Source organism: Rattus norvegicus, chromosome 12, assembly GCF_036323735.1.
Source record: "Rattus norvegicus strain BN/NHsdMcwi chromosome 12, GRCr8, whole genome shotgun sequence".
Taxonomy (NCBI): domain Eukaryota; kingdom Metazoa; phylum Chordata; class Mammalia; order Rodentia; family Muridae; genus Rattus; species Rattus norvegicus.
The window spans coordinates 32,488,383-32,514,251 of record NC_086030.1 but is presented as its reverse complement, the minus strand read 5'-3'; the positions used below and the strand labels follow the sequence as shown (position 1 = coordinate 32,514,251).

The window sequence follows — 25,869 nt, the reverse complement described above, 5'->3', positions numbered from 1 at the left end:
TTGTTACACAGAGAAACTGACTCAAAAAAATGACCTAGATTACAGACTCTTGCTTTTACTGTGGCAGTCTTACCTTTGTAAAAATCTACATTTAAAAGCTTTTTTGTGTATGTGCAGGCTTGTGCGTACCACAGCATATAAGGTCCAAGGACAGCTTACAGTGTCTTCTACCATGTGGATCCCAGGGGTTGAACTCTGGTTGACAGGTCCCCAAGTTTACCATTTAATTTCACTCTATTGTCTGAGCTTGGCATTCCTCAGCCTTCCGAGTATATGGTTAGTGCCAGGAGCTGGGGAGATGGCTCTGTTATTAGAAATATATAATTGTTCTACAGAGCACCTGAGTTCAATTACCAGCACCCAAATGATGGTTCACAACCACCTGCAGCTCAGAAGTCCCCCTCTGGCCTCTGTGGGCTCACAGAAAAAAATATAAAGTACAATTCATTAACTATGGTTCCCACTGGTCATCATCTATCACTACACTATTACACTATTTTTTTCTTCTCCTAGCCTTTGACACCATCAAAAAGTGGATGGAAGAGATTTGTCTTTTTCCACGTCTTTACATTTTTTATTATGATTTTATTTGTAAGACAGTCCCAGGTGGCCTCAGAAGCAAAGAGACCTATCTGTCTGCCTGACATCTGAGTGCTCAGATTAAAGGCTTGTGCCACCATGCTATCTGTATTTTTCCTGTTTATGTCTTTACCATGGGCGTTCAGTGTCCGTGGAGGTCAGTTTAGGACATTAGAACCCCTAGAACTGGAGTTAGGGAAGCTCAGTCAACCTGTGGGTGTTGTGGTTTGAGCCTCGTCCTGTGTATGAGACGCTAGGTGCTCATGGCTGCGCTGTCTCTCCTGCACATTGTTTTTATTGGTCTTAGAGAAAGCAGCTGACATGAAAAGTACACTTGTGGAATAGAGTGGAGGGGCTCAGGAGCGACAGCCTGGCGTATCTCACTCGCTTGGCATATCTTATAACAGGAAGTCAAAGGAAAGCTGGCTGGTGCTCCATTGCGTATATGTTGTCCTGTTGGTTCTGAGATTTACACGAAATTCTATGAACATTACTTTATACGTTTTATTTTTAGACAGGGTCTCAATATGAACTCACTATATAATAAACCAGGATGGCCTCCAGTTCAGAGATTAACCCTGCCTCTCCCTCCTGAACCCTGGGATGAAAGGCAAGCATCACCATGCCCAGACATGTGTTTTATTTTTTTCAACCATGACATAAGTGAGACCTGTTTTTTCTTGCCTAGAGGAACATCAAGAAGATAGTATGTTGGATGTGGTTGCACACAAACTGTAGTCCCACCACCACTCACGGAGTGGAGGCAGGCTCTTGGCCTGTGTACATGGCTCAACCAAACATTCAGTATTAAAAACTAGGAAGATGGGTTCGGTCCCCAGCTCCGAAAAAAAAAGAAAAAAGAAAAAAAAAAAGCTAGGAAGAAGGTTCCTAAGGAATAATCTTCCCACAGAACCCCATCTGTAGTCTGGTTTCTTTGTGACTGGTATTTTGATGACCTGGCAGGGAGGTTTCAGTTGAGGTTTAATGGGCCATCTACCCACTGGGTTATGATGAATGCGAAGGGGGCTGCTTTAAGATACACTCTCATGCCATTCTGAGAATCTCCTTGCTTGCACCTGATCACCGTGGCTTACTGTAATCTCCCCAATGTGTTTCACTGTTGCAGGCTGACTCTTGCTTGTGGTGGGATAGCTCTGAACTCCTTTGATGACCTGAATCCTGACTGTTTGGGACATGCAGGGCTTGTCTATGAGTATACATTGGTAAGTGTTTTCTTTCTAAGACTTTTTTGTTTATCAGTGGTCGAGTAGGAAACTTTAAACTCAAAATTAGATGGTTAACAATTTTATGGGGTTTGGTTGGTTGGTTTGAAATAAGTTGGTTTTTGTGTTTGTTCGGTTTAAGATAAGGTTTTACTGTATAGCTTTGGAACTCAGAGACCTTTGCCTCTGTCATAGAGTTAGAGACCGTCATGACTGTGGGTAACCTGTTACTGACAATAATTTCTCTTCTACACAGGGTGAGGAGAAGTTCACCTTTATTGAGAAATGTAACAATCCCCGTTCTGTCACTTTACTGGTTAAAGGACCAAACAAGCACACGCTGACTCAGATCAAGGATGCAATCAGAGATGGCTTGAGGGCTGTCAAAAATGCTATTGATGATGGTAAGAACCTCTCGGTATTTGAACTGTGTTCTTGTTGCTGGTCTAACAGGCATGGCTGAATACTGTGTTCTTTAGTCAGTAATTTACACAGCCAGACACCATGCAAAAGTAAAGGCTTCCGTTTTAGATGGCTGATATGCTATTTTGTATGGTATATCATTATCAAAAGTGAGTACAAGTAAGTGGCTAAGGCTGGTGGCTCCTGAGCTACTGATTACTGCTTATGGTAAGATTCGACCTTTTTGCTGGCTATTGATTGCTTATACTGTGGTATAAGTAAGTCTGTGCAAGGGGTATTGCCTATTGATACAGCACTTGCCTAACACAACTGAGACCTGTACCTCCATCTCTGTTACTGTAAAAACTGCATGCACGTGAGTGTGTGTGTCTGTGTATGTGTTCACAAGCATAGTGAATTTCTAAGTTAATTACCTAATAATATATTACCTTAAAATGAGTTCTAAACTGTTGTCCCTTTTGTTTTATTTTTTATTTGGTAGGTTTTGTATCTTTCTCTGTAACATAGCATTTTCTCTTCCCATGCCCAACAGGCTGTGTTGTCCCGGGTGCAGGTGCAGTTGAAGTGGCACTGGCAGAGGCTCTGATTAAATACAAGCCCAGTGTGAAGGGCAGAGCTCAGCTTGGGGTCCAGGCATTTGCAGATGCCTTGCTCATCATTCCCAAGGTTTGAATACTTACTTAAAACTTGGTTTTGCGGGGTTGGGGATTTAGCTCAGTGGTAGAGCACTTGCCTAGGAAGCACAAGGCCCTGGGTTCGGTCCCCAGCTCCGAAAAAAAGAACCAAAAAAAAAAAAAAAACTTAGTTTTGCGCTCAGCTTTTAGCTATGGTCAGTTGTAAATGTTAGTTTGTTCCTACAGTAGAAAACTAGCCAGTTGTGGTGGCACACGCCTTTTATCCTAGTATATGTGAGGTAGAGGCAGGCAGATTTCAGCCAGCCTGGTACATAGTGAAGCTCATGCCAGCCAAAGGTATTTGTCTGGATACTGCTTCAGCCCTGAGTGGGTAGAATTTAAAAGAATATCCACCCTACCACATCCTGGGACAGGCAAGTAGGAAATCTCTGTAGCTGGACAGGAGAGAAAAAAAAGGGGAAACCAGCTTAGAGATCAGACACAAATTAAGGACCACGTGGTAGGAAGGGGAGTCTTTAATGGGCAGATTAACACAGCTGCGTGGCACCAGCCCAGTAAACCACTGCCTAGATCAGTTGTTATTGGTCTCCATTGGGTACTCAGTAAAGGTTAGGGTTATGACCAGTGCTTTGATTGGCTAGGTTTGGGATGTGTCAGTTGGTCAACTACACCTCTGCCTGTTCTTCATCAGGGAACATGGATAACGGTTCTGTCTTCGGTCAAAGCATGCAACCCCACCCCTGTTTGTTTGGCAGGGGCAGGAAGGGTATGCTGCAGCTCTTGTATGGTCAGAAGACATTTTATAAAATTGGGAATACTGCTCATTTATTCTGGCTTAACCCTCATTTCTCAGCATGTCTTTTCAAGAATTAATTTGTTCTCTAGGTTCTTGCGCAGAACTCTGGTTTTGACCTTCAGGAAACATTAGTTAAAGTTCAAGCTGAACATTCAGAATCCGGTCAGCTTGTGGGTGTGGATCTAAACACAGGTGAGAGTGCTGCACCTTATTTGTGGGGGTAAAACTAGATGGGGTGAAGCTGGGACTGGGAAGGTGGATGACAGGAGGATCTTGGTGCCAGTGCTGTGTACAAAGCAGAAAGCCTGTGTCGGCAACTTATAGGAGATTATGGGGATTTAGCTCAGTGGTTGAGCGCTTACCTAGGAAGCGCAAGGCCCTGGGTTCGGTCACCAGCTCCGAAAAAAAAGAACCAAAAAAAAAAAAGAAGAAGAAGAAAGAGGAAGAGGAGGAGGGGGAGGAAGAAGATTAATAATAATAATGATAGGCTGTAGAAATTGCTCAAAGGTTGAGGGCACTGGTTGCTTTTACAGAGGACCTGGGTTCAATTCTCAGCACCCTCACAACGCTCACAACTGTCTGTAACATCAGCTCCAGAAGATCTGACACCTTCACACAGACATACATGCAGGCAAAAACACTAATGCACATTAAAATAAACATAAATTATATAATAATAATATAAAAAGAAATCTTATAAAAGAAAAAAAATATCGTGGGAGTAACGTTCACAGCATACCATTGTAGGAAAGTAAAAAAAAAAAGAGAGAGAGGGAAGTCAAAGACACATGTGGGTCAACAGCAGTGTGTGCCAAGCAGTGTGCAAATGTCTGGTAAGCAGTTGAGCATTGCTAAAGAGATCAGCCACACGTCAGACATGTTCTGGATAAGAGCAGTGATTGGAAGACTCTTGGATGACTGGTCAGGGATAAGCCATAAAGACCCTGAGGCTGACAAGGTACAGCCTGTGATCCCAGAAGTGAGGCAGCAGGACTGCAGCCTGGATGCTGTCTAGGGCTGTAGTACAGAAAAACATCTTTTAAAAAAATGGTCTCAATTGGCCATTGGTTTTGTTTTAGAATTGGTAGGGTTCATAAAATAGAATGTGTTTTCTTGATAAAAAGCTTTTGGTGCTCTGGCTATTTGCAGGTGAGCCAATGGTGGCCGCAGAAATGGGTGTGTGGGATAACTACTGTGTGAAGAAGCAGCTGCTTCACTCCTGGTGAGTTTGAACTCCCAAGATGACTCTTGGTCAGACACAGAGCAGTTTGGGTTGAAATCTGAGCTGTCCTTTTCTCTTCCCTTACAGTACTGTGATCGCCACCAACATTCTCCTGGTTGACGAGATCATGAGAGCTGGGATGTCCTCTCTGAAGGGCTGAAGTCTGCCTGGGATGCTACAGAATGTTGGGGGGGGGGGGGGTTGTCCAAGCTTCAAGTGATTTGGAAAAGAATTTTCTCTTCCTGATTGGAGAAAAGGAACAGGACATTTGGCACCTATTCAAATTATAATACTGTAAATTTTATTTAATTTTTTTTTGCATTGAGTGAATACACTTAAAGCAGGTCTTTTTAAATCCACTGAACAAGATGTTTTCGTTACAGTGATACAAAATTACATAATAAGCATTGTTGTCTACCTTGTTCCTCAAGTGTTCTTTGAAATTTTATAATGGTTTTCTCCTAAATAAGGCATGGCGATTCCTGCCTGTAAGCCTAGCACTTTGGAAATAAAGTCAGAAGTTCTGCACCAACTCAGGCTACAGGAGACCCCGGCTCAAAAGAATAATTTTGTTGTGGATGTATTTGATGTTATCTACCCAACTCCCTGTTATACATGTAAGATTCTTGCCAGTGTAAAACACATATGGGTAATTTATGGGTTTCATAGTGTCTCTAATAAATACTTAAGAGTGAAGCTACTGGGTCATTCACACTTGAAATAACTGCAAAACTGCTTCAGAAGCTAAGCCAAATTATTACGAGGACACTGGAGGATCAGAATTCTGCGGCCCAACCCCTCCAGAAAGTATGGGAACACAAGAGGCAGAAAGTTACAAATATAACAGCCAAGAAAGACGGTTGAAGAATTAAGGGGTTGGGTGGAACACAAGATTTTTTAAACTATTCTTTGTGGGTTTTTTTTTTTTTTTCCCCCCTCGGAGCTGGGGACTGAACCCAGGGCCTTGCGCTTGCTAGGCAAGCGCTCTACCACTGAGCTAAATCCCCAACCCTGTGCCTCTTACCTATCAGTTTTTTTCTCACCTCTTGGTTTCTATGTTTGATAATGTTAGGGGTGGGGTGTCTCGATATTCCACAGTGAGTGAAAGACTTGAAAGCTGGTTTTGCGATTAGTTCAACTGAAAAAGAGGACATCTGAGGAGAGAGATGGCTAAACTACCTAGAAGTACTAGTTCACGCAGACAGGCCGTTCAGTTCCCAGCACCCTGGGCGGCTTCTGACCAGCTGTGGCTGTAGCACCGTGGGCCTGCACAGGCTTGTTAACAGAATAGATTTTTTAAAAAATCAAAATGGGTGTGGGCCGGTGTTTAATTCATTCATGGGCGGTCCTGACAGGCAAGCTCCCAAAGAGCACCCTGCCATTGGTCACTGAATGTATGCTTTAGCAACAAGTACGCAGGCGCGAGGAAGCCCGGAAAAGACGCATGCGTCCTGAGTTCTGGCTCCTCAGCATGGGTTCCCTGTTCCCTGTCCTGCTGCTGTGGCTCCTGTCCTGCCCCAGGCTTCAGCTAGGTCAGTGTGTGGCCCTGTGCCTATTTCCCGCATCCCTGAGCACCTGAAAGTGACTGTACCCTGCGTTCTAGGTGCTGCGCCCCCACCCCCCGCCTCGGAGGGTTTTTCGCGGGGTTTCGGGCTACTTGCTGGGGCTAGCCACCATGAAACTGCACTTTATTTCTTGAAGCAGGGTCTCTGGTATGCAGCCCTGCCCGGGGCACTGAGAGTAAGGCATTCTGGTTTTCCTTTCTCCCTTTCCCACTTCCCCCGTCTTGAGCTGGGACACCAGTGTAATGCATATCTTTTATTTGTACAAAGCTTTAAAAGCTCAAGATTGGTTTAAGCCACATACACAGAAATCCGATGCCATTTCCCACCTTACTTTAACAGTACTCAATATTGTCTGTTTAAATGCACCTTTTATCGCTAGTTACTTATGGATTAAGTTTTTCTTAGAATGTGTATGCGGGTTTTGCCTCCTTGTATGTATGTACACCATGAGCGTTGGATCCCTGCAACAGCAACAAGTGCTCTTATATGCTAGCACGCTATTTTATCTTTGAGGCAGAGTCTCAACTACGTCGCTCTGTCTGGCCTGGAACCTTAAGACCAGGCTCACCTCGAATTCATTATAAGGTTTTTTTGTTATAAAGGTCTTGGCTGTGTAGCCCAAACTAGTCTTGTGCTTGTGATCTCCTGCCGCACCTTCTTAAGGGTTGGAATTATAAGGCACAAAATATGGTCTCAGATTGTATTTTGTTATGTGACAGGATCTCACTGTGTCGACCAGGCTGGTCTCAAAACACAAAGATGCATCTGTTTCTGCCTCCAGATGCTGGGCTTAGTTAGAGGTGTGCACCACCAAACATGACCTGAAAAGAATTTTTCTTTTTCATTTATGTGTTTGTGTGCCATGAGTGTTTCGGATACTGGCAAAGGAGGGAAGGCTTAACCCGGTCTCTAAAAAAAAATTTAATTTTGGTTTTAGAAACAGGGTTTCTCTGTGTATCCTTGTCCATTCTGGAACTCACTCTGTAGACCAGACTGGGCTCAAACTCAGAGAAATGCCTCTACCTCCCAACTGCTGGGATTAAAGGGCCGCCACTGCCCAGCTATATCTATATATCTATATCTATCTATTAAATGCTAGTTTGCTTATTAAATTAGAATCAAGCTAGTTTATATTACAGTTTAATATTTAGTTCCCCTTTGAGATCTCCCTGCTTACTCGTTTTTTTCCCCCTCTCAGCATTATTCCTGAGATGGGTAGAATTGTGTCAGAATGAGAAGAGGGGTAAATGTAAGACCCTGAAAGGCTTGGGCGCTTACACCTTTAATCCCTTGACAGGCAAAGGTAGGCAGATCTCTGTGACTGCCAAGCCAGGCCAGCCCAGAGTTGGAGAAAGGTGGGGGAGGGGTGACCTAGTCATGAAACAGTAAAATAAATTAAAAAAAAAAAAAGATCTAATTTTAAAATGAGAGGCTGGGGTCGAGCACTGCCTAGCATGTTGTGAGACTCTGGTCTCCATCCCCTGTGACACACACAAAGTTCTTGAGCTGGGGAACAGTTCCATAGTCCTACAATCTTAGCATTGGCGAGGCAAAGGTTGGGAGGGTCCCGTTGAATGAAGGAGCTATAGAGTTTTTTCTTTTTTTTATTTATTTATTTATTTTATTTATATGAGTACACTGTATCTGTTTTCAGACACTAGAAGAGGGCATCAGATGCCATTACAGATGGTTGTGAGCCACCATGTGGTTGCTGGTATTTGAACTCAGGACCTCTGGAAGAGCAGTCAGTGCTCCTAACCGCTGAGCCATCTCTCCAGCCCAGAACTTTTTTTTTTTAAATCAGAAAATTGCCATGCAGTGGTGATGCAGGCCTTTAACCCCACCACTCCAGAGGTAGAGGCAGGAAGATCTGTGAGCTCAAGGGCAGCCTGATCTACAGAGTGAGTTCCGGGACAGCCAAGACTACACAGAAAAACCGTATTTCACAAGAGAGAGAGAAAATTTTTTTTTAAAGATTTATTTTATTTATTATATATAAGTACACTGTAGCTGTCTTCAGATACAGAGGGCATCGGATCTCTTTACAGATGGTTGTGAGCCACCATGTGGTTGCTGAGAATTGAACTCATGACCTCTGGAAGAGCAGTCGGGTGCTCTTAACCGCTGAGCCATCTCTCCAGCCCGAAAATTTTTTTTAAACTCAGAAAAATTCTTAGCACACATGCCCATAAATTATGAGGGTGATTCAGTTGTACAGCGCATGCCTAGCATGGAATCTAATTTCCATCCCCTGCATCACAGAAACTGGGCCAAACGGTACACACCTGTTACCTTAGCACCAGGAAGTTAAGGCAATGAAGTCAGGAGTTCAGCAGCATCCTCCGATACATAGCTCTAGGCCAGCCTGGGCTACAGGAGACCTCATCTCAAAAATAAAATAATAAAGTATTCACCAACACAAAGGAAGAGGGATAGAAACAGCATGAAGTGTGAGTGGTGTACTGGCTTACCCATTAATCCCAGCACTTGGCGGGCAGAGGCAAGTTGATCTCTATGAGTTCAAGGCTAGCCTGAGCTATATAGTAAGACCTTGCCTCCAATGGTCAGGTAGCCCGGGTAGAGGGAGTGTGAGTGAAAACGTAAATGTATCTGAGGATACAGTTTCTAAATTTGCCTAGCTGAGGAGAGAGAGGTATATAACTAATGACGTATGATCTGGGGGAGAGAGGTATATAACTGATGACGTATGATCTGGGGAGAGAGGGGTATATAACTAATGACGTATGATCTGGGGAGAGAGGGGTATATAACTAATGACATATGATCTGGGGAGAGAGAGGTATATAACTAATGACGTATGATCTGGAGAAATGACTCAGCACTTAAGAGCACTGCTGAGTCTGTTGAGGATGGGAACCTAGGCTTGGTCCCCAGCACCCACGTGGCAGCTAGCATCTGTCTGGTTACAGAGGACTCAGTGCCCTCTTCTGGCCTCTGTGAGTACCAAGCACACACATAGTGCACTTATATACATGCAGATACACACTCATAAAATAAATGCAGTTTTAGAAAGCAGGGTGTGGGGCTGGAGAGATGGCTCAGCGGTTAAGAGCACTGACTGCTCTTCCAGAGGTCCTGAGTTCAAATCCCAGCAACCACATGGTGGCTCACAACCATCTGTAATGAGATGTGATGCCCTCTTCTGGTGTGTCTAAAGACAGATACAGTGTACTTATATACATAAAATAACTAAGTCTTAAAAAGAAAGCAAGCTAGCAAGCAAGCAAGCAGGGTGTATTAGTGAATGTCTTTAGTTTAAGCACTCAGTGGGTAAAAGCAAGTGGAACCCCATTAGGCCAGCCCAGTCTACATAGTGAGCTCCCAACCAGCCAGGTCCACACAGTGAGGCCCTGTTTCAACAGAACAATAAATTTTTTTAAAAAGAATCAGGGTATGTGTGTGGGGTTAGGGGTGGCTTTGGGGGTGTACACCTTTATTCCCAGCACTCAGGAGGCAAAGGCAGGCAGATCTCTGTGAGTTTGAGGCCAGCCTGGTCTACAGAGTGAGACTCTGGACAGCAGGGCTACACAGAGAAACCATGTCTCAAAAAACAAATAATAATAACTATAATTATAGTAAAATAAAAAATAATGAGGTAAATCAAACCTTATCTATGTACATATATTTGTGTTTTTTATTTTTGTTTTTTCTTTCCCTTTAAAGATTTATTTTTATGAGTACACCATAGCCATCCACAGACATACCAGAAGAGGGCGTCAGATCCCATTACAGAGGGTTGTGAGCCCCCATGTGGTTGCTGGGATTTGAACTCAGGACCTCTGGAAGAACAGTCAGTGCTCTTAACCGCTGAGCCATCTCTCCAGCCCAATGTATCTGTTTGTATTACTAGTACTTGTCCTGTTCTGCAGGACATGCCCAGGATCCTGCCATGGTGCACCTGCCAGGTGGTCGGTTTCTGATGGGGACCAATGCTCCAGACGGCAGAGATGGTGAAGGGCCTGCCCGGGAAGTGACAGTAAAACCCTTTGCCATTGACGTATTTCCCATCACCAATAAAGACTTCAGGTATTTCAAGGTTTTGGGTGCAGGGGTAAAGGTTCTTTCTTACCTTTTCTAATACTAATCTTTATTCCTAATATTATATCCCTGTCTCCAAAAAATAAATTAATCACAACAAGGGAAACAGCTATGAGAGATTGAATAGAAAAGCAGCTTACAAATCACGAGAGATAGCATCTTGATTTTTATTTTTACAATTTTAGATATTTGTTTTATTATTTGATGGTACATGAGTGCTTTGCCTGTATTTAGTGTGTGCACCCATGTGCATACCTGGTGCCCTCAGAGGTCAGAAGAGGGCATCGGATCCCCTGGAATGGGACTTACATAAGGTTGTGAGTTGCCAGGTGGGTGTTGGGAGTCAAACTCCAGTCTTTTTTTTTTTTTTTTTAAAGATTTATTTATTTATTATATAAATAATATAATAAATGTAGCTGTCTTCAGATACACCAGAAGAGGGCATCAGATCTCTTTACAGATGGTTGTGAGCCACCATGTGGTTGCTGGGAATTGAACTCATGACTTCTGGAAGAGCGGTAGGGCGCTCTTAACCGCTGAGCCATCTCTCCAGCCCCCCCCCCCCTTTTTTTTTTTTGGCGGTCCTGCACCTCATTCTGTAGACCAGGCTGTCTGTGAACTCAGAGCTCCTCCTGCCTCTGCCTCCTGAGTGCTGGGATTAAAGATGTGGGCCACCACCTCCTCCCCAAACCCACTCTTTTTTTTTTTTTTTTTTTTTTTTTTTTTGGAGCTGGGGACCGAACCCAGGGCCTTGCTCTTGCTAGGCAAGCGCTCTACTACTAAGCCAAATCCCCAACCCCCCACGGCCTCTTTAAGAGCAACAAATGTTCTTAAGTGTTGAGCCATTCCTCCAGCCCTGATTCCCCATTTTAAGAGGTTTGTAACGCATACATCTGGAGGACACAAGACTGCGTTAGTGTGGGTTTGACTCGTGCTTTTATAGCTTTTAAAGGAGCAAACTCAGTGCGAAGAACTCAGCTAGCAGGTCCTTTGGTTCATTCCCTAGCACTGGGGGAAAAAATCGATCTTTAAAAATTTTAAACTTTTCAAATCCTCCATTTGGGGTCAGACCTCCATGAAAGCACTAACAGTTCCATAGTCCTACAATCTTAGCATTGGCGAGGCATAGGTGGGAGGGTATGAATGAAGGAGCTGTAGAATTTTTTCTTTTTTTAAGATTTATTTATATGAGTACGCTGTATCTGTTCTCAGAACACCAGAAGAGGACATCAGGTCCCATTACAGATGGTTGTGAACCACCATGGGTTTGCTGGGATTTGAACTCAGGACCTCTGGAAGAGCAGTCAGTGCTCCCCCCCCCCCCCCGGAGCTGAGGACCGAACCCAGGGCCTTGTGCTTGCTAGGCAAGCGCTCTACCACTGATCTAAATCCCCAACCCCCCAGTCAGTGTTTTTAACCACTGAGCCATCTCTCCAGCCCAGAACATTTTTTTTTTAAATCAGAAAATTGCCATGCAGTGGTGATGCAGGCCTTTAACCCCACCACTCCAGAGGCAGAGGCAGGAAGATCTGTGAGCTCAGGGGCAGCCTGACCTACAGAGTGAGTTCTGGGACAATCAAGACTACCCAGGGAAACCCTATTGAGAGAGAGAGAGAGAGAGAGAGAGAGAGAGAGAGAGAGAGAGAGAGAGAGAGAGAGATATGGGGGGCGGTTTAAAAATCAGAAAAATCCCTAACACACATATGCACATAAATTATAGGGGTGATTCCGTTGTGATGTAGTAACCAAAATAATTTTATGGTTTGGGGGGGTCACAGCATTAGGAAGGTTAAGAACCACTGCTATACAGTGGGTCCCCATCTTTACAAAACAACAAAACCTCCCAGAACTACATATACTCGAGAGATTTTTTACTGGCATAGATTTTACTTTTATAGAAAAAATCTGGGTCGGGTGTGTTAGAAACAGAGAATCGTCTTGGTGTTGCACAAAGGAACACACAGTTTGGAAGTACCTTGTCAAGGTGATTGTTTTTCCGCAAAAATGATGCATTGGGCCCCAAACCCGGCTGTCAGGCACACTTGGCTGAGATGGTTTCCATCCTCGGTCGCTGCTGTTTATGGGTGGTAACTGCATCTCATGCACTTTATTGGAGGTGGACCTTACATGCTGACAGGACTAGCTGATCAGCTGGGAGGCGAGGATTGAGGAACTGAGACCTTGCAGGCATAACTCCTCTGATAGGAAGAAACAAACCAGAATAATAACAAAAACCTAACTACCTTTCATAAATAAAAAGCAAAACAAACAAACAAAAAAACCCTACCTTTCATAGAAAGAAGGAAAAAGAAAACAGTTTCTCACGGGTATCAATTTCTGTTTGTTTGTTTTTTGTTTTTTTTTTTTAAGATTTATTTGTTAGGTGTACAGTGTTCTGCCTGCATGTACGCATGCAGGCCAGAAGAGGGTGCCAGATCCCATTACAGATGGTTGTAAGCCATCATGTGGTTGCTGGGAATTGAACTCAGGACCCATAGAAGAATAGCCAAGTGCTCTTAACCTCTGAGCCATCTCTCCAGCCCTCGATTTCTTTTTTTTTTTTTTTTTCTTTTTTCTTTTTTTTGGGGTTGGGGACCGAACCCAGGGCCTTGCACTTGCTAGGCAAGTGCTCTACCACTGAGCTAAATCCCCAACCCCCCTCGATTTCTTTTTTAAAAAAATATTTATTTTAATAATTTATTTGTGATTTGTCTGGAAGTATACCTGCATGCCAGAAGAGGGCATCAGATCCTATAATAGATTGTTGTGAGCTGCTGGGAACTGAACTTGAGGCCTTTGGAAGAGCAGCTAGTGCTCTTAACCACTGAGCCATCTCTCCAGCCCCAGGTTAATTTCTTTCTTTCTTTTTTTTTTTTTTAAATATTTATTTTATTTATATGAGTACACTGTAGCTGTCTTCAGACACACCAGAAGAGGGCATCAGATCTCATTACAGATGGTTGTGAGCCACCATGTGGTTGCTGGGATTTGAACTCAGGACCACTGGAAGAGCAGCCATTAATCACTGAGCCCTTTTGCCAGCCTCCCCACCCCCCAGGTTAATTTCTTGAAGCTTGTGAAAACTCTTTCAGAACACGAGGCTCCCTGGAGCAGAGGACAGGCATCAGGAATGGGATGCGCAATCCTAGCCATGGAGCCAAGTGAACTCTCTCTTTCCAGGGAGTTTGTCAGGGAGAAGAAGTACCAGACCGAGGCTGAGGCATTCGGGTGGAGCTTCGTCTTTGAGGATTTTGTCTCCCCTGAGCTCAGGAAGCAAGCAAATGAGATGCCGGTGAGAGAGCCTGGTCACAGAGGGGAGGGAGGTGGGAGCTGAACGGAGTCTGCTGAGGGAGAAAGGTCACCTGGGGGCCATCCTGGAGGAGTGACTTGGGAAGCAACAGAGAAAGCTCACTGCTCACTTAGAAGCCAGAGTGGTGAAGGCCCAGCCTGGTGATGCTTGCCTGTAAGCCCAGTTACTTGGGAGGCCGAGGCAGAGTAGCAAGTGAAGGCTAGCATGAACAGTTCACGGAGACCCTGTCTCCAAATGGATTTTTTTTTTAAAGGACTAAAGATGTGGGTCAGTGGCAGAAGGATTGCCCTCTGTTTCGTCCGGGTGAGGAGCACAAGGAAAAAGAGCTCTCTCTACTTTGGCTTTGACTTGAGGGTTTATGGGAGGGGGTATTGTGGTTCATTGTTGTTTGTTTTGTTGTTTGTTTGTTTGTTTGGTCTTCCTTATTTTGTTTGGAAATTTGGTGGTGGTTGTTGTTGTCGTTGTTGTTGTCGTCGTTGTTGTTGTTGTTGTGAGACAAGGTCTCACTATGTAGACCCTGGTTCTTGGCCTAAAGCTCACTCTATAGCCCAGGTTGGCCTTGAACTCACAGAGATCCATTTGCCTTGGCCTGCCAAGTGCTGGATTAAAGGCGTGTGCCACCCCTGCCCAGCTTCACCCTGGCTTTCAGAGACTCACTATGTAGCCCCGTCTGGCCTGGAATTCACTGTACAGTCAGAGATGATCGTAAACACCAATCCTCCTGCCTCAGCCGCTAAGTCCTGAGATAATGGGTGTCCATTACTGGACTGAGTTCATGCCATGCTGGTGACCGAACCCAGAGCTTCTTCCAAGCACTCTGGCAACTGACCTAAAAGCCCAGACTTTAAACTTTTTTTTTTTTTGTTCTTTTTTTCGGAGCTGGGGACCGGACCCAGGGCCTTGTGCTTCCTAGGCAAGCGCTCTACCACTGAGCTAAATCCCCAACCCCCAGACTTTAAACTTTTAACAGAGTCCATCTTTGGCCAAGTGTAATGATGGATACGATCATTCCCAGCACTCTGGAGGCAGGGGAGGGAGGACGTCTGAGTTTGTGGCCAGCCTGGTCTACAGAGTGAGTTCCAGGACAGCCAGGGCTACATAGTGATACTTTGTCTCAAACAAACAAACGAACAAACCAACCAAGACACAGTCCTCCGCCTGTGAGTCAGGAGAAATGCTCTGCTGGGTCAGACCGTCTTGCCCTGATGCTTTTCTCTGTCCTGACAGGCTGTTCTCTGGTGGCTACCAGTGCAAAAGGCATTTTGGAGGCAGGTGAGTATTGCTTCCTCTGCCTCATTTCCTAACACTGCTGGGTTTCATTCTGGAAACTTGGCTTCCCTAAACCCCTAACTTTTCCAGGAATAGTGAGGTACATTGATATTTTTTTAAAGATTTATTTATTTGTTTATTATAAATATACTGTAGCTGTCTTCAAACGCACCAGAAGAAGGCACCAGATCTCATTACAGATGGTTGTGAGCCACCATGTGGTTGCTGGGATTTGAACTCTGAACCTCTGGAAGAGCAGTCATTGCCCTTAACCACAGAGCAATCTTTCCAGCTTGATTTGTTTTTGTTTTTCTCCCCCCCCCCCCCGGAGCTGGGGACCGAACCCAGGGACCGAACCCAGGGCCTTGCGCTCCCTAGGCAAGCGCTCTACCGCTGAGCTAAATCCCCAACCCCTGTTTTGTTTTTTTTAAGACAGCGTCTCTCTGTGTAGCTGTGACTGGGCTGAAACGGGCTCTGTAGACCAGGTGGGGGGGACCTCAAACTCGGAGACCTGTCTGTCTGCCTCTGCCTCTGAGTGATGGGGTCAAAGGCATGTGTCACCACTGACTGTCCAGCCAGGAATGATGAGTTTTAAGGGAGCGAGCGATTAGGACATTTCAGGAGTAACCCTGTTCCCTCTGCTCTCTTTTCCGTATTTCCTACTGCTCTCTTTACTGAAGAATCTATCTTTTTGTCTCCCTCCTCCCTCTTGTCTCACGGCATCCCACTCTGTAGCCCAGGTTCCTCCTTCCTCAACCTTCTGAGTGCTGAAATTCCAGGTGTGTGCTACCACTGTTCTCCCTGTCTCTTCTCTTTCTCCCTCACCGAGCTACCGTTCCCTATCTCCCTCCTCTACCTAATGTAAAAGCTGAACTGAGGGGTTGGGGATTTGGCTCAGTGGCAGAGCGCTTGCCTAGGAAGCGCAAGGCCCTGGGTTCAGTCCCCAGCTCCGGAAAAAAAAAAAAAAAAAACCAAAAAAAAAAAAAAAAAAAAGCTGAACTGAGTCACCCCACGCCAAGCCTTTTTTCAGTCATTCCCTAGATCCCAGAAACCTGTCTCATTTCACCTTGCCTGTCAGCCTGCAGGTCCCGGCTCTGGCATCCGAGAGAAACTGGAGCTTCCGGTGGTACACGTGAGCTGGAATGACGCTGGTGCTTACTGCGCATGGCGGGGGAAACGCTTGCCCACAGAAGAGGAGTGGGAGTTTGCAGCGCGAGGAGGCTTGAAGGGTATGTGGATATGTGGATCACCTTCCCGACCTACTCCGCACTGGCTTGAAAGGATGGGGCCAGTCCGAGTCCCCTCCTGGAGGGATTTTGTTTTGTTTAATTTTTTTTGAGACAGGGTTTTGCTATGTAGGCTTGGCTGTCCAGGAACTCATTCTGTAGACCAGGCTGGCTTCGAACTCAAGGAGATCTGCCTGTCTCTGCCTCCTGAGCACTGGGATAAAGCAACCACCTCCCAACTATAGTAGTGATGGGTCATAGTATAGGATAAAAGGACAAAGAAAACCTATCAAGGGCTGGAGAGATGGCTCAGTGGTTAGAGCACTGACTGCTCTTCCAGAGGTCCTGAGTTCAAATCCCAGCAACCACATGGTGGCTCACAACCATCTGTAATGGGGTCTGATGCCTGGTGTGTCTGAAGACAGCTACAGTGTACTTATATATAATAAACCTTTTAAAAAAATTAAAAAAGAAAAAAAAGAAAACCTATCAATCCCTGAGCTCAAAAATCCACCAATCCCTGACCTCAAAAGTCCACCAATCTCTGGACTCAAAACCCACCAATCTCTGAGTTTAAAAACCCACCAATCTCTGAGCTCACCCAAGCTCAGGAATTGAATGAAAACTTACCAATCCTCACACTGGAAATCTCCACTCTGGAAAGCACCCCCTCACCCCCACCATGGTATATAAAGCCTTCCTGCTACTTCTTGCCCCCACCGCCACCCCCAGCAGAGGCAGCAGCACTCCTGGGTGTTCCCTCCCAATCTCTCCTCATTGTGTGGAGTGGGTTTCTGGTATTCCTCGTCTCCTGATTGCCAGGACACCTCAGATCAGAGCCACAACTCGGGGACTCTGCTGCTGGGCAGGTGCTGGGCTATAGGGAAGCACCAAGACACCACTCCCGGGGTGGGGAAACGCAGTCTGAGATGTGGGAGCACCACCTAAAATCAATAAATCTTTAAAAAGCAAACGCAGGAGAGAAGTCTCTTGCTCTTCTTGCCTTCCTGCTCCAGCTCTCTTCCCATTCCCTCTCCCCTCTCTCTCTCCACATACTCATGGTCCGTCTCTACTCCTCTACTTTTTCTCTCTCTCTGCCTTTCTCTGCTCTACTACCCTCAGAACTCCCCTCCCCATGTCCCGAACAAACCCTATTCTATACTTTGTTTTTAAAAAAAAGAGAGAAAAAAAATGAAAAAGGTTCTTCCTCTGTAGCCCAGACTAGCCTTGATTCAATATGTAACCACAGAAATCCTCCTGCCTTAGCCTCCCAAGTGCCAGGTGTGTGGCACAGGCCTTCAATCCCAGCACTTAGAAGGCAGAGGCAGGGGCAGTTAAAAACACTGACTGTTCTAACGGAGGTCCTGAGCAACAGGGGTTGGGGATTTAGCTCAGTGGTAGAGCACTTACCTAGCAAGCGCAAGGCCCTGGGTTCAGTCCCCAGCTCCGGGGGGGGGGGGGGGGGGGGGGAAGAAAAAAGAAAAACAAATCCCAGCAACCACATGGTGGCTCACAACCATCTATAATCAGGTCTGGTGCCCTCTTCTGGCCTGCAGGCATACATGCAGGCAGAAAGCTGTATGATGAATACATAATAAATAAATAAATGTTTTATACATACATATATATACATATATATGTATACACACACACACACACACACACATACATACACACATAACTAAAACAAAATAGGTTAAGGGTAATGAAGAGTTAACAAAATTTCACCCCCTTCCTACAGTTTAAAGAGTTGCTACTTAGACTGCTTAGCTAGGCAGTGGTGGCCCAGGCCTTTAACCCCAGCACTTGGGAGGCAGAGGCAGGTGGATCTCTTGAGTTTGAGGCCAGCCTGGTCTACAGAGCTAATTCCAGTATAACGAGGGCTACACAGAGAAACCCTGTTATTGTCCAGGCGTGTTAGCTCATGCCTGGGATTACAGCACTCAGGAGGCTGAGTGCAGGAGCATCACCAAAAGTGGGAAGGAGAGCGAATCACTGAGAGATCCATCACTGGTTTGGGTCCTAAGTCTGTCATCCTGCAGCCCTGACAAGGTAAACTGTTCTTAGAATGGAAACCGATTTCCCAACCTAAGTGCTTCTACACACTTGGTTTTTTTTGTTTGTTTGTTTTGTTTTTTTTAAAGATTTATTTATTTATTATATATAAGTACACTGTAGCTGTCTTCAGATACACCAGAAGAGGGCATCGGATCTCATTACAGATGGTTATGAGCCACCATGTGGTTGCTGGGAATTGAACTCATGACCTCTGGAAGAGCAGTCGGGTGCTCTTAACCGCTGAGCCATCTCTCCAGCCCTTGAGCCATCTCTCCAGCCCGGGTTTTTTTTTTTTAAATATTTATTTACTTTATGTATATGAATACACTGTAGCTGTCTTCAGACACACCAGAAGAAGGCATCGGGTCCCACTACAGATGGTTGCAAGCCACCATGTGGTTGCTGGGAATTGAACTCAGGACCTCTGGAAGAGCAGTCAGTGCTCTTAACCTCTGAGCCATCTCTCCAGCACCATTAATCAGCTTTTAACTGATGAGGCTTCTTCCTACCTGTTGATGTTTGCACTTTAAGTCCAGCTAACAAGTTCCTCCCTTTCCCCCACCGTCTGTGTGTGCATCCCCCACACTCAGGATTCACATTGCGTGGTGTCCAGCAGTGTAATAAAATCTGGTTTTGGGGGGCTGGGGGGACCTGGATGGAATGAAAGGAAGTGATGTCACCCCCTCCTGCCTTCCTTCCAGTTTCCTCCATTTTTTTTCTCCCTTCTCACCCAGTTCTATTTTGTCTCTGCCATCCTGCAGGTCAGGTTTACCCGTGGGGGAACCAGTTCCAGCTAAACCGCACCAACTTGTGGCAGGTAAGACTGAAGGAACTGTTTTCCATCCCTGCCAGGACTCTGTGCTCTGTGGAACACTGAAAGGCCAAGGGCACTGATGACAGTGCTTAGCGTGGCTGGATGAGACAAGTTTGCCCTCTCTGGCGGAATCACAAGTTCAAGGCCTTCCTGGGCATCTGACTCAGAATATATATATATTTTTTCTTTTTTCTTTTTTTCGGAGCTGGGGACCGAACCCAGGGCCTTGCGCTTGCTAGGCAAGCGCTCTACCACTGAGCTAAATCCCCAACCCCCAGAATATATATTTTTAAAGATTTATTTATTTATTATATATATGTACACTGTAGCTGTCTTCAGACACACCAGAAGAGGGCATCAGATCTCATTACAGATGGTTGTGAGCCACCATGTGGTTGCTGGGAATTGAACTTTGGACCTCTTGAAGAGCAGTCAGTGTTCTTAACCATTGAGCCATCTCTCCAGCCCATCAGAAATTAAATGAGTGTACAGTAGGGGCTGGGGATTTAGCTCAGTGGTAGAGCGCTTACCTAGGAAGCGCAAGGCCCTGGGTTTGGTCCCCAGCTCCGAAAAAAAGAACCAAAAAAAAAAAAAAATGAGTGTACAGTATCAAGTCCCTGTCTCAAAATAAAAAGAAGTAAAAAGTGTAACACGTGGGTGTGCCCATGTCCTGGCACACTTGTGGAAGAGAGGTGGAGGACACCTTCTGGGAGTTGGTCCTCTCGTCCTACCATGCCGATCAGAGACTTGAACTCAGGTCCTAGGCCTTGGCAACAAACGCCTTCATCTCCCCAATACCTTTGCAACATTATTAAACATTCACTTAGAACAGACAAGCGGTGGTGGCACACACCTTTAATCCCAGTACTTTGGAGACAGAGGCGGCCCGCCAGGGGGCGGGGTGGGGGTGGGGAAGGAGGATTGCTGCAAGTTCGAGGCCAGGCTGACACCCTGGGCTATACAGACCCTGTCTCTAAAAACAAAACAACAACAACAAAAAGAGAAACAAATAAGTGTAACAGACTATCACATGTTGTTGAGCAAATCACAGCCCACTGGTCTTCCCTTGTGTAGGAAGAGTTTCTCCAGTGTAGTGCTACAGTGTGTCAGATGTGTGTGTGTGTGTGTGATCTCAGCATGTGTGTGCACATAGGTGTGCATGGAAGTCAGCAGTTCATGGATGGGCAGTTTCTCAATTGCTTCTTCACTTTATAATCTTACAATTTAAACCAATCAATGCTCATAAAATAAAAGTGAATAAATTAAAAAATATATAGGATTTTTAGCCAGGTGGTGGTAGTGCATGCCTTTAACTCCAGCACTCAGGAGGCAGAGATGATGGCAAATCTCTTGAGTTCAAGGCCAGCCTGGTCTACAGAACAAGTTCCAGGACACGGGGGGCTGGGAATGGAACTCTGGTCTCCTTGGGTCCTCTGCGAGCACAGTGCATGTATTTGTTTTTAAGATTTATTTATTTTTCTGTGCATTGGTGTTTTGCCCACATGTCTGTGTAAGGGTGCCAGTGTCGCGCGCCCAACGTCTCGCCAGCAAGAACGACGCGAGGACACCAGCAAGAACGACGCGACGTAGCAAAGCGTTTATTGCATCTTAAAGAGGAAGACCCCGAGCCCCAGAATGGTGCTGCTTATATACACCCTAATGTGGCGTGTCCACACCTGATTGGTCGCTTACCCATGATCTCATTGGCACGCCCCGGGGTGGGCAAAGACTTGGCACGAACACACTCTTGCACATGCGCACACAGCTAGTTTCCTGAAAGGAAGTCGGGCTGGCGCAGCGGAAGCCAGCGCCATCTTGTAAGGGCGAATGCTATCTCGGCTTTCCACATGCCAGATCTTGCAATTACAGACAGTTGTAAGCTGCCATGCGGGTGCTGGGATTTGAACCCTGGTTGTCTGGAAGAACAGCTAGTGCTCTTAACTGCAGAGCCATCTCTCCAGCCACTCCACAGTATTTTATGAGATAGGACACCTCAGTGGGAGATGAAGCTCTGTATTTCATAGACTGCCTAGCCAACCACCCCCAGGATCTGTCTCTCTCTGCCCCACAGCACTGGTGTTATAGATGCATGCCAGCATGCCCAGATTTTATACAGTTCTCAGCATATGAACTTGGGTTCTTTTTATTTTTTTAAAGAGTTATTTATTTCATGTATGTAAGTACACTGTCGCTGTCTTCAGACACACCAGAAAAGAGCATCTGATCTCATTACAGATGGTTGTGAGCCACCATGTGGTTGCTGGGATTTGAACTCAGGACCTCTGGAAGAGCAGTCAGTGCTCTTAACCATTGAGTCATCTCCCCAGCCCCTGAACCCCAGTTTTGGTGAGAAGGAAAATGGAGTTGAACCAGTCACATCAGCAAATACAGATGGTGTGCTTCAGTAAAGCCAGGAAGGGCAGTGGGGGAGCGTGGACGTCAGTGGCTCCATCCCTGGCAGGATGAATGGGCGGAGACAGCGCTCTTTCCAAAGCACCATGGAAGGGAACCTGAGGTCACTGTCCTCCCCCATGAAGCAGCCAAGTGGAGTGACCCCGGCTTTCCTCTGGACAGACTGGAGCACCTGCCGTAGCACAGACAGATAACTCTTTGACTTTTATTGTCCTTGTCAGGGAAAGTTCCCCAAGGGTGACAGAGCTGAAGATGGTTTTCATGGACTGTCACCAGTGAACGCTTTCCCCCCACAGAACAACTACGGTAAGACCTCCTTTCATACACAGTGCCTGACAAGGTGGCAGAGGAAGACTCTTCCCCCATCGTCCCCGGGGCATTTGGTGGGGAGGAGAGAGTGCCCTGCTTCTCCAGCTGATGGCCTACTGCTCCTGTAGGGTTATATGACCTCATGGGCAATGTGTGGGAATGGACAGCGTCCACATACCAAGCTGCTGGCCAGGACATGCGTGTCCTCCGGGGGGCATCATGGATCGACACCGCAGACGGCTCTGCTAATCACCGGGCTCGGGTCACCACCAGGTAAGGGTCTGGGGACCACAGGCCTCGGCAGCCATGGCCCAGAGTTGGGACAGGAGCTGTTTCTGCATCGCATCTCAGCTTTTCACTCCAACCCCTTCCTCACCGAGCTCTTTCTGTATCCATTTCACACTCCTCTCACCCTTCCTGCAGATCCGACCTCTACTCAAAGTTGTAAGAGAAGCAAGCTAGCACTGCCGACTGTGGGAAGTGGATATGGGTCCCTAACAGCCTGGGGACCCTTGCCCGAGACTCAGCAGCACTAAGGGGACAGAGGGAGGTGGCAACTTCCTCTGTAGGCACCCGTCCCACACCTAGCAGGGCAGAGGGAAGGAGACTGAGGTGCTCATTAGTCGGCCACAGCCAGGAGATCTGAGTTAACCCACTCGTCAAGCTGCCGGATGCAGAAGTTACCGCTTAGAATCATTTTGTGAGGGAGGTGCTGGGGCTGCTCCCCCATCACTGACTTCCAGTCTCTGGAACTCGTGCTTTCATCTCCATAGGTTTAGTTTGGTGGGCCTTGGCCAAGACTCTTCAGACTTTACGGCTTCAGATTGTGGGTGTGGAAGATGGTGAGGCCCCTGCTTATCAGAGAAGACTTACTGCCGATTTAGGGTTCTCTTAGGATAACACAACTTACAGAATGAATTCCTCTCTATAGAGAGAGAGGGGATTTATTGGAATGACTTACAGGCTGTGGTCCAGCTAATCCAACAATGGCTGCTAATGAATAGAAGGTGCAGGAAACCAGTAATGGTGCAGTCCATGAGACCGGATGTCTCGGCTGTCCTCAGTAGATGCTGGAATCCCAAAGAAGTAGGCTCTAATGCCAGTGTAGGAGTGGACTTACTAGCAAGGCGAGAGCAAGCAGGCAAAGAGTTAAAGCCTCCTTCTTCCAGCAGAAGGCGTGGCCCAGAATAGAGGGCCCACCTCAAAGATCTGGATTAAAGGTGTGTCTTCCCACCTCAAAGATTCAGATTAGAAGTGGGTCTTCCGGGGTTGGGGATTTAGCTCAGTGGTAGAGCGCTTGCCTAGCAAGCGCAAGGCCCTGGGTTTGGTCCCCAGCTCCGGAAAAAAGAAAAAAAAAAAAAAGTGGGTCTTCCCACATCAAATGGAGCAAAAGCCCTCACAGGTGTGCCCTTCGGTTTCTGGAAAGGTGTAGTTGAGGTGATGACCAAGAATTGCCATCACAGGCTGTGAAACTCATGTCTGACCTGCAGGTGTGTTGAGCTGTAATGCTATACTTAGAGTAGGAGCTGCTCATCAGTGGTCACTAAGATCACCCTTTATTGTAATCCTATGTGGCCACCCACCGCCCCACTCTGTCCCCTTCCCCCTAGTGGCACACTGGCTGGACTTGCCCTCAGACCAACCGTGTTGGTTACGATTCGGTTGCTGTGAAGAGACACCGTGACCAAGGCAACTCTTACAAAAGAAAGCATTTAATCGGGGGCTTTCATACAGTTCCAGAGGGCTAGTCTGTGATAATCATGGTGGGAAGCAGAACATCATGGAGCTGAAGCAGTACTGACAGCTTCATATCGTGATCCACAGGCAGCAAGCAATGAGAGACACTAGGCCTGTCGTGGGTTTTTGAAACCTCAAAGCTAATCCCTAGTGACAGTTCCTCCAACAAAGCCACACCTACCTCCCAATCCTTCCAAAACAGTTCCACTCCCTGATGACTGAGCATTCAAACGTAAGAGGGCCATTCTCATTCAAACCACTACAGCAACTCTTTTTCTCAACCGACCCCACCCCCAACAGCATGCATCTTCTCTCCCTCCTCTGTACAGGATGGGCAATACTCCGGATTCAGCCTCAGACAACCTGGGCTTCCGCTGCGCTTCCAGTGAAGGCAGGCTGAAGGAGGATCTGTGAGCGGCCAGACAGAGACGGAGAAAGCACCCCCTCAGTACTGTCTCTCCCTGACCAGATTCCAGAGGCAGCTGGACACCAAGCTCATCCGTCTGAGGGATGGCCTTTTGAGCCCCTCCCCTTTGACAGACAACCTCCTAAGGACAGAAGAACACTCAGACCCCAAGAAGGGACTGCCATCGCCTGGAAGATGACCAAGGCTGGGCGCTGGGTTGTCTCTTAAGTGCAGTATTAAGGACAAAGGAACCAAACGCTCTGGTATCTGGAGCAGTTCTCCAAAAGACAGCATTTTAAAGTCTTGCCCTTTTTGCTTTCTCCCGAGAAATTTTATAGAAGGAAAATGCTTCCTTTGTGAGATGGCACCAAAGCCTGCCTTGCTGCTGGAACCTAGCCTCGATGTCCTTTGAAATGGGATACTCGTGTGGCTACTGGTCTCGAACTCTCCGTCCTCCTACCTCAGCTTCCTGAGTGCTGGGATTATATACAATACCCACTGTTAAAAGGCTCCAGTAGAGCAAACGATTTACAAGGTGAAGCTGTGCATTGTGAGAGAATGCTACCAGTGTTCCTCTAGGAATACAAATGCCTTCCGTGTTCCATGCAAACATGTCCCTGAGGGAGATATATATATATATCCACTTCCTCAACTATCAATAACCTTTGGGCCCATACAGAGAAATAGGGCTGGAAAGACGGCTTGGTGGTTATGAGCGCTTGTTCTTGCAGAGAAGGGGTTCAATTCTTACCACCCACTAGGTGGTCCCATCTACCTGTACAACTCTGTTCAGGGGATCTGACGTCCCCTTGTAACCTCCACAGGTACTGCATGCATGTGGGTTACATGCGAACAAATCAGACATAAAATACATAAATCTAAAATTCAAAAAAAAAAAAGAAAGAAAGAAAGAAAACTAGGGACCTTGACAAAGGTGCACAGCAGAGAAGCCAGAAGGCTTATAGCTCCCAGAATACATGCGCTCTCTGTCCTTTCATTCCTGCCTAACACAGCCTCATCCGCAGTGGATTTATTTAATTATCTATTTTTGCCATACCAGAGGTTGAATTTGGAGGCCTTACACTCACCAGAGTTACATTCCCAGCCCTGTTTTGATTTTGAAATAAGCATCACTAAGCTGCCCAGGCTGGCCTAGAACCGGGGATCCCACTGTCCCAGGGCAACAGGCACATGCGACAGCACACCCAGCTCCAGCTATTATTACTGCTGTTTAATGGGAACGCCCTGCGCATCTAGTGGCGAGCCTTTGAGAGTGCAGAGTAGGGTCACAGCTCCTTTGCAGAAGCCTCCTCCTTGAGGCATCCTCTTCTCACAGTTCTGGGGGCGCGTACCCTGTTTGCTTTCTCCCCTGTGCCCCGCCACCCCTCAGAAGTCCTCCTCCTCAGCCAAGGAGAGGAGCACTGCCTTGGGCGTGTTCTCGAAGAGGGCAGCTCTGTTCTGCTGTTGCCCTTTCTTCACCCAGTGGCCGTAGATGCGGAAAGCATAGGCGTCGATGAGTCTGCGCAATGGCCGTAGGGCGTAGGGGTCTCGGATGACGATCTCCCTGGTTACCGGCTTCACCCGACGGTACTGGTAGTAGATCCTTACCGAGGCCAGCACAGTTAGACAGATGACCTGCAGGAGGCAGCACTGAGCGCCCTCGGCCCGCAGCGGAGCTTGTCGGGAAACCTTAGATGGCTTTGGGGCTGCCTTTCATGATGCCAGGCTATAAGCATCTACAAAGATTTAGGCTAACAGGGTCAGTTAGCTGACATTCTCTGCAGCCAGAAAATGAATTGGAACAGTGGGTACAAGAAGAGGTGCCA

The 25,869-nt window shown here is 46.5% G+C and overlaps 3 protein-coding genes, 1 long non-coding RNA gene and 1 other non-coding gene across 6 annotated transcripts in view; 3 read left to right on the top strand and 2 right to left on the bottom strand.

Annotated features, from left to right (window-relative positions):
* The window catches only part of Cct6a (chaperonin containing TCP1 subunit 6A), a 10,231-nt gene extending 4,821 nt beyond the window's left edge, over positions 1–5,410 (top strand). Inside the window, 6 exon segments of the mRNA NM_001033684.2 lie at positions 1,706–1,802; positions 2,059–2,206; positions 2,758–2,891; positions 3,746–3,848; positions 4,806–4,878; positions 4,966–5,410. Of these exon segments, the coding sequence (NP_001028856.1) occupies positions 1,706–1,802; positions 2,059–2,206; positions 2,758–2,891; positions 3,746–3,848; positions 4,806–4,878; positions 4,966–5,038 (628 nt within the window). The 3' untranslated portion in view covers positions 5,039–5,410.
* LOC134478781 (small nucleolar RNA SNORA15) lies at positions 2,256–2,386 on the top strand. The gene has a single exon (XR_005492137.1). It is a non-coding gene; the product is annotated as a small nucleolar RNA SNORA15 (small nucleolar RNA).
* On the bottom strand, positions 5,046–16,259 carry LOC120095933 (uncharacterized). The gene is made up of 2 exons (XR_005491908.2): positions 16,148–16,259; positions 5,046–12,700 (listed from the first exon to the last, which is right to left on the bottom strand). It is a non-coding gene; the product is annotated as an uncharacterized LOC120095933 (long non-coding RNA).
* Positions 6,311–24,581, top strand: Sumf2 (sulfatase modifying factor 2). The gene is made up of 9 exons (NM_001025125.2): positions 6,311–6,410; positions 10,334–10,490; positions 13,683–13,794; positions 15,040–15,084; positions 16,160–16,310; positions 19,127–19,182; positions 21,813–21,897; positions 22,029–22,173; positions 23,967–24,581. The coding sequence occupies exons 1-9, from the start codon at positions 6,323–6,325 to the stop codon at positions 24,049–24,051; spliced, it is 924 nt and encodes a 307-aa protein (NP_001020296.2). The 5' UTR covers positions 6,311–6,322; the 3' UTR covers positions 24,052–24,581.
* Positions 23,595–25,869, bottom strand: part of Phkg1 (phosphorylase kinase catalytic subunit gamma 1) — a 15,732-nt gene continuing 13,457 nt past the window's right edge. The window contains exon 10 of one of the 2 annotated variants that reach the window (XM_039089286.2): positions 23,595–25,678. In XM_039089286.2, the coding sequence (XP_038945214.1) occupies positions 25,430–25,678 (249 nt within the window). In that variant the 3' untranslated portion in view covers positions 23,595–25,429. The remainder of the gene's footprint in view (positions 25,679–25,869) is intronic. The other variant, NM_031573.2, reaches the window with a different exon arrangement.

What these genes read in the sequence shown, in the direction of transcription:
- Sumf2 (NM_001025125.2), top strand. Translation starts at nt 6,323, where the DNA reads ATGCGTCCTGAGTTCTGGCTCCTCAGCATGGGTTCCCTGTTCCCTGTC. An exon ending in ACCGCACCAACTTGTGGCAG is followed by an intron (nt 19,183 to 21,812) that starts GTAAGACTGAAG and finishes TGTCCTTGTCAG; the next exon opens with GGAAAGTTCCCCAAGGGTGA. An exon ending in CGGGCTCGGGTCACCACCAG is followed by an intron (nt 22,174 to 23,966) that starts GTAAGGGTCTGG and finishes TCCTCTGTACAG; the next exon opens with GATGGGCAATACTCCGGATT.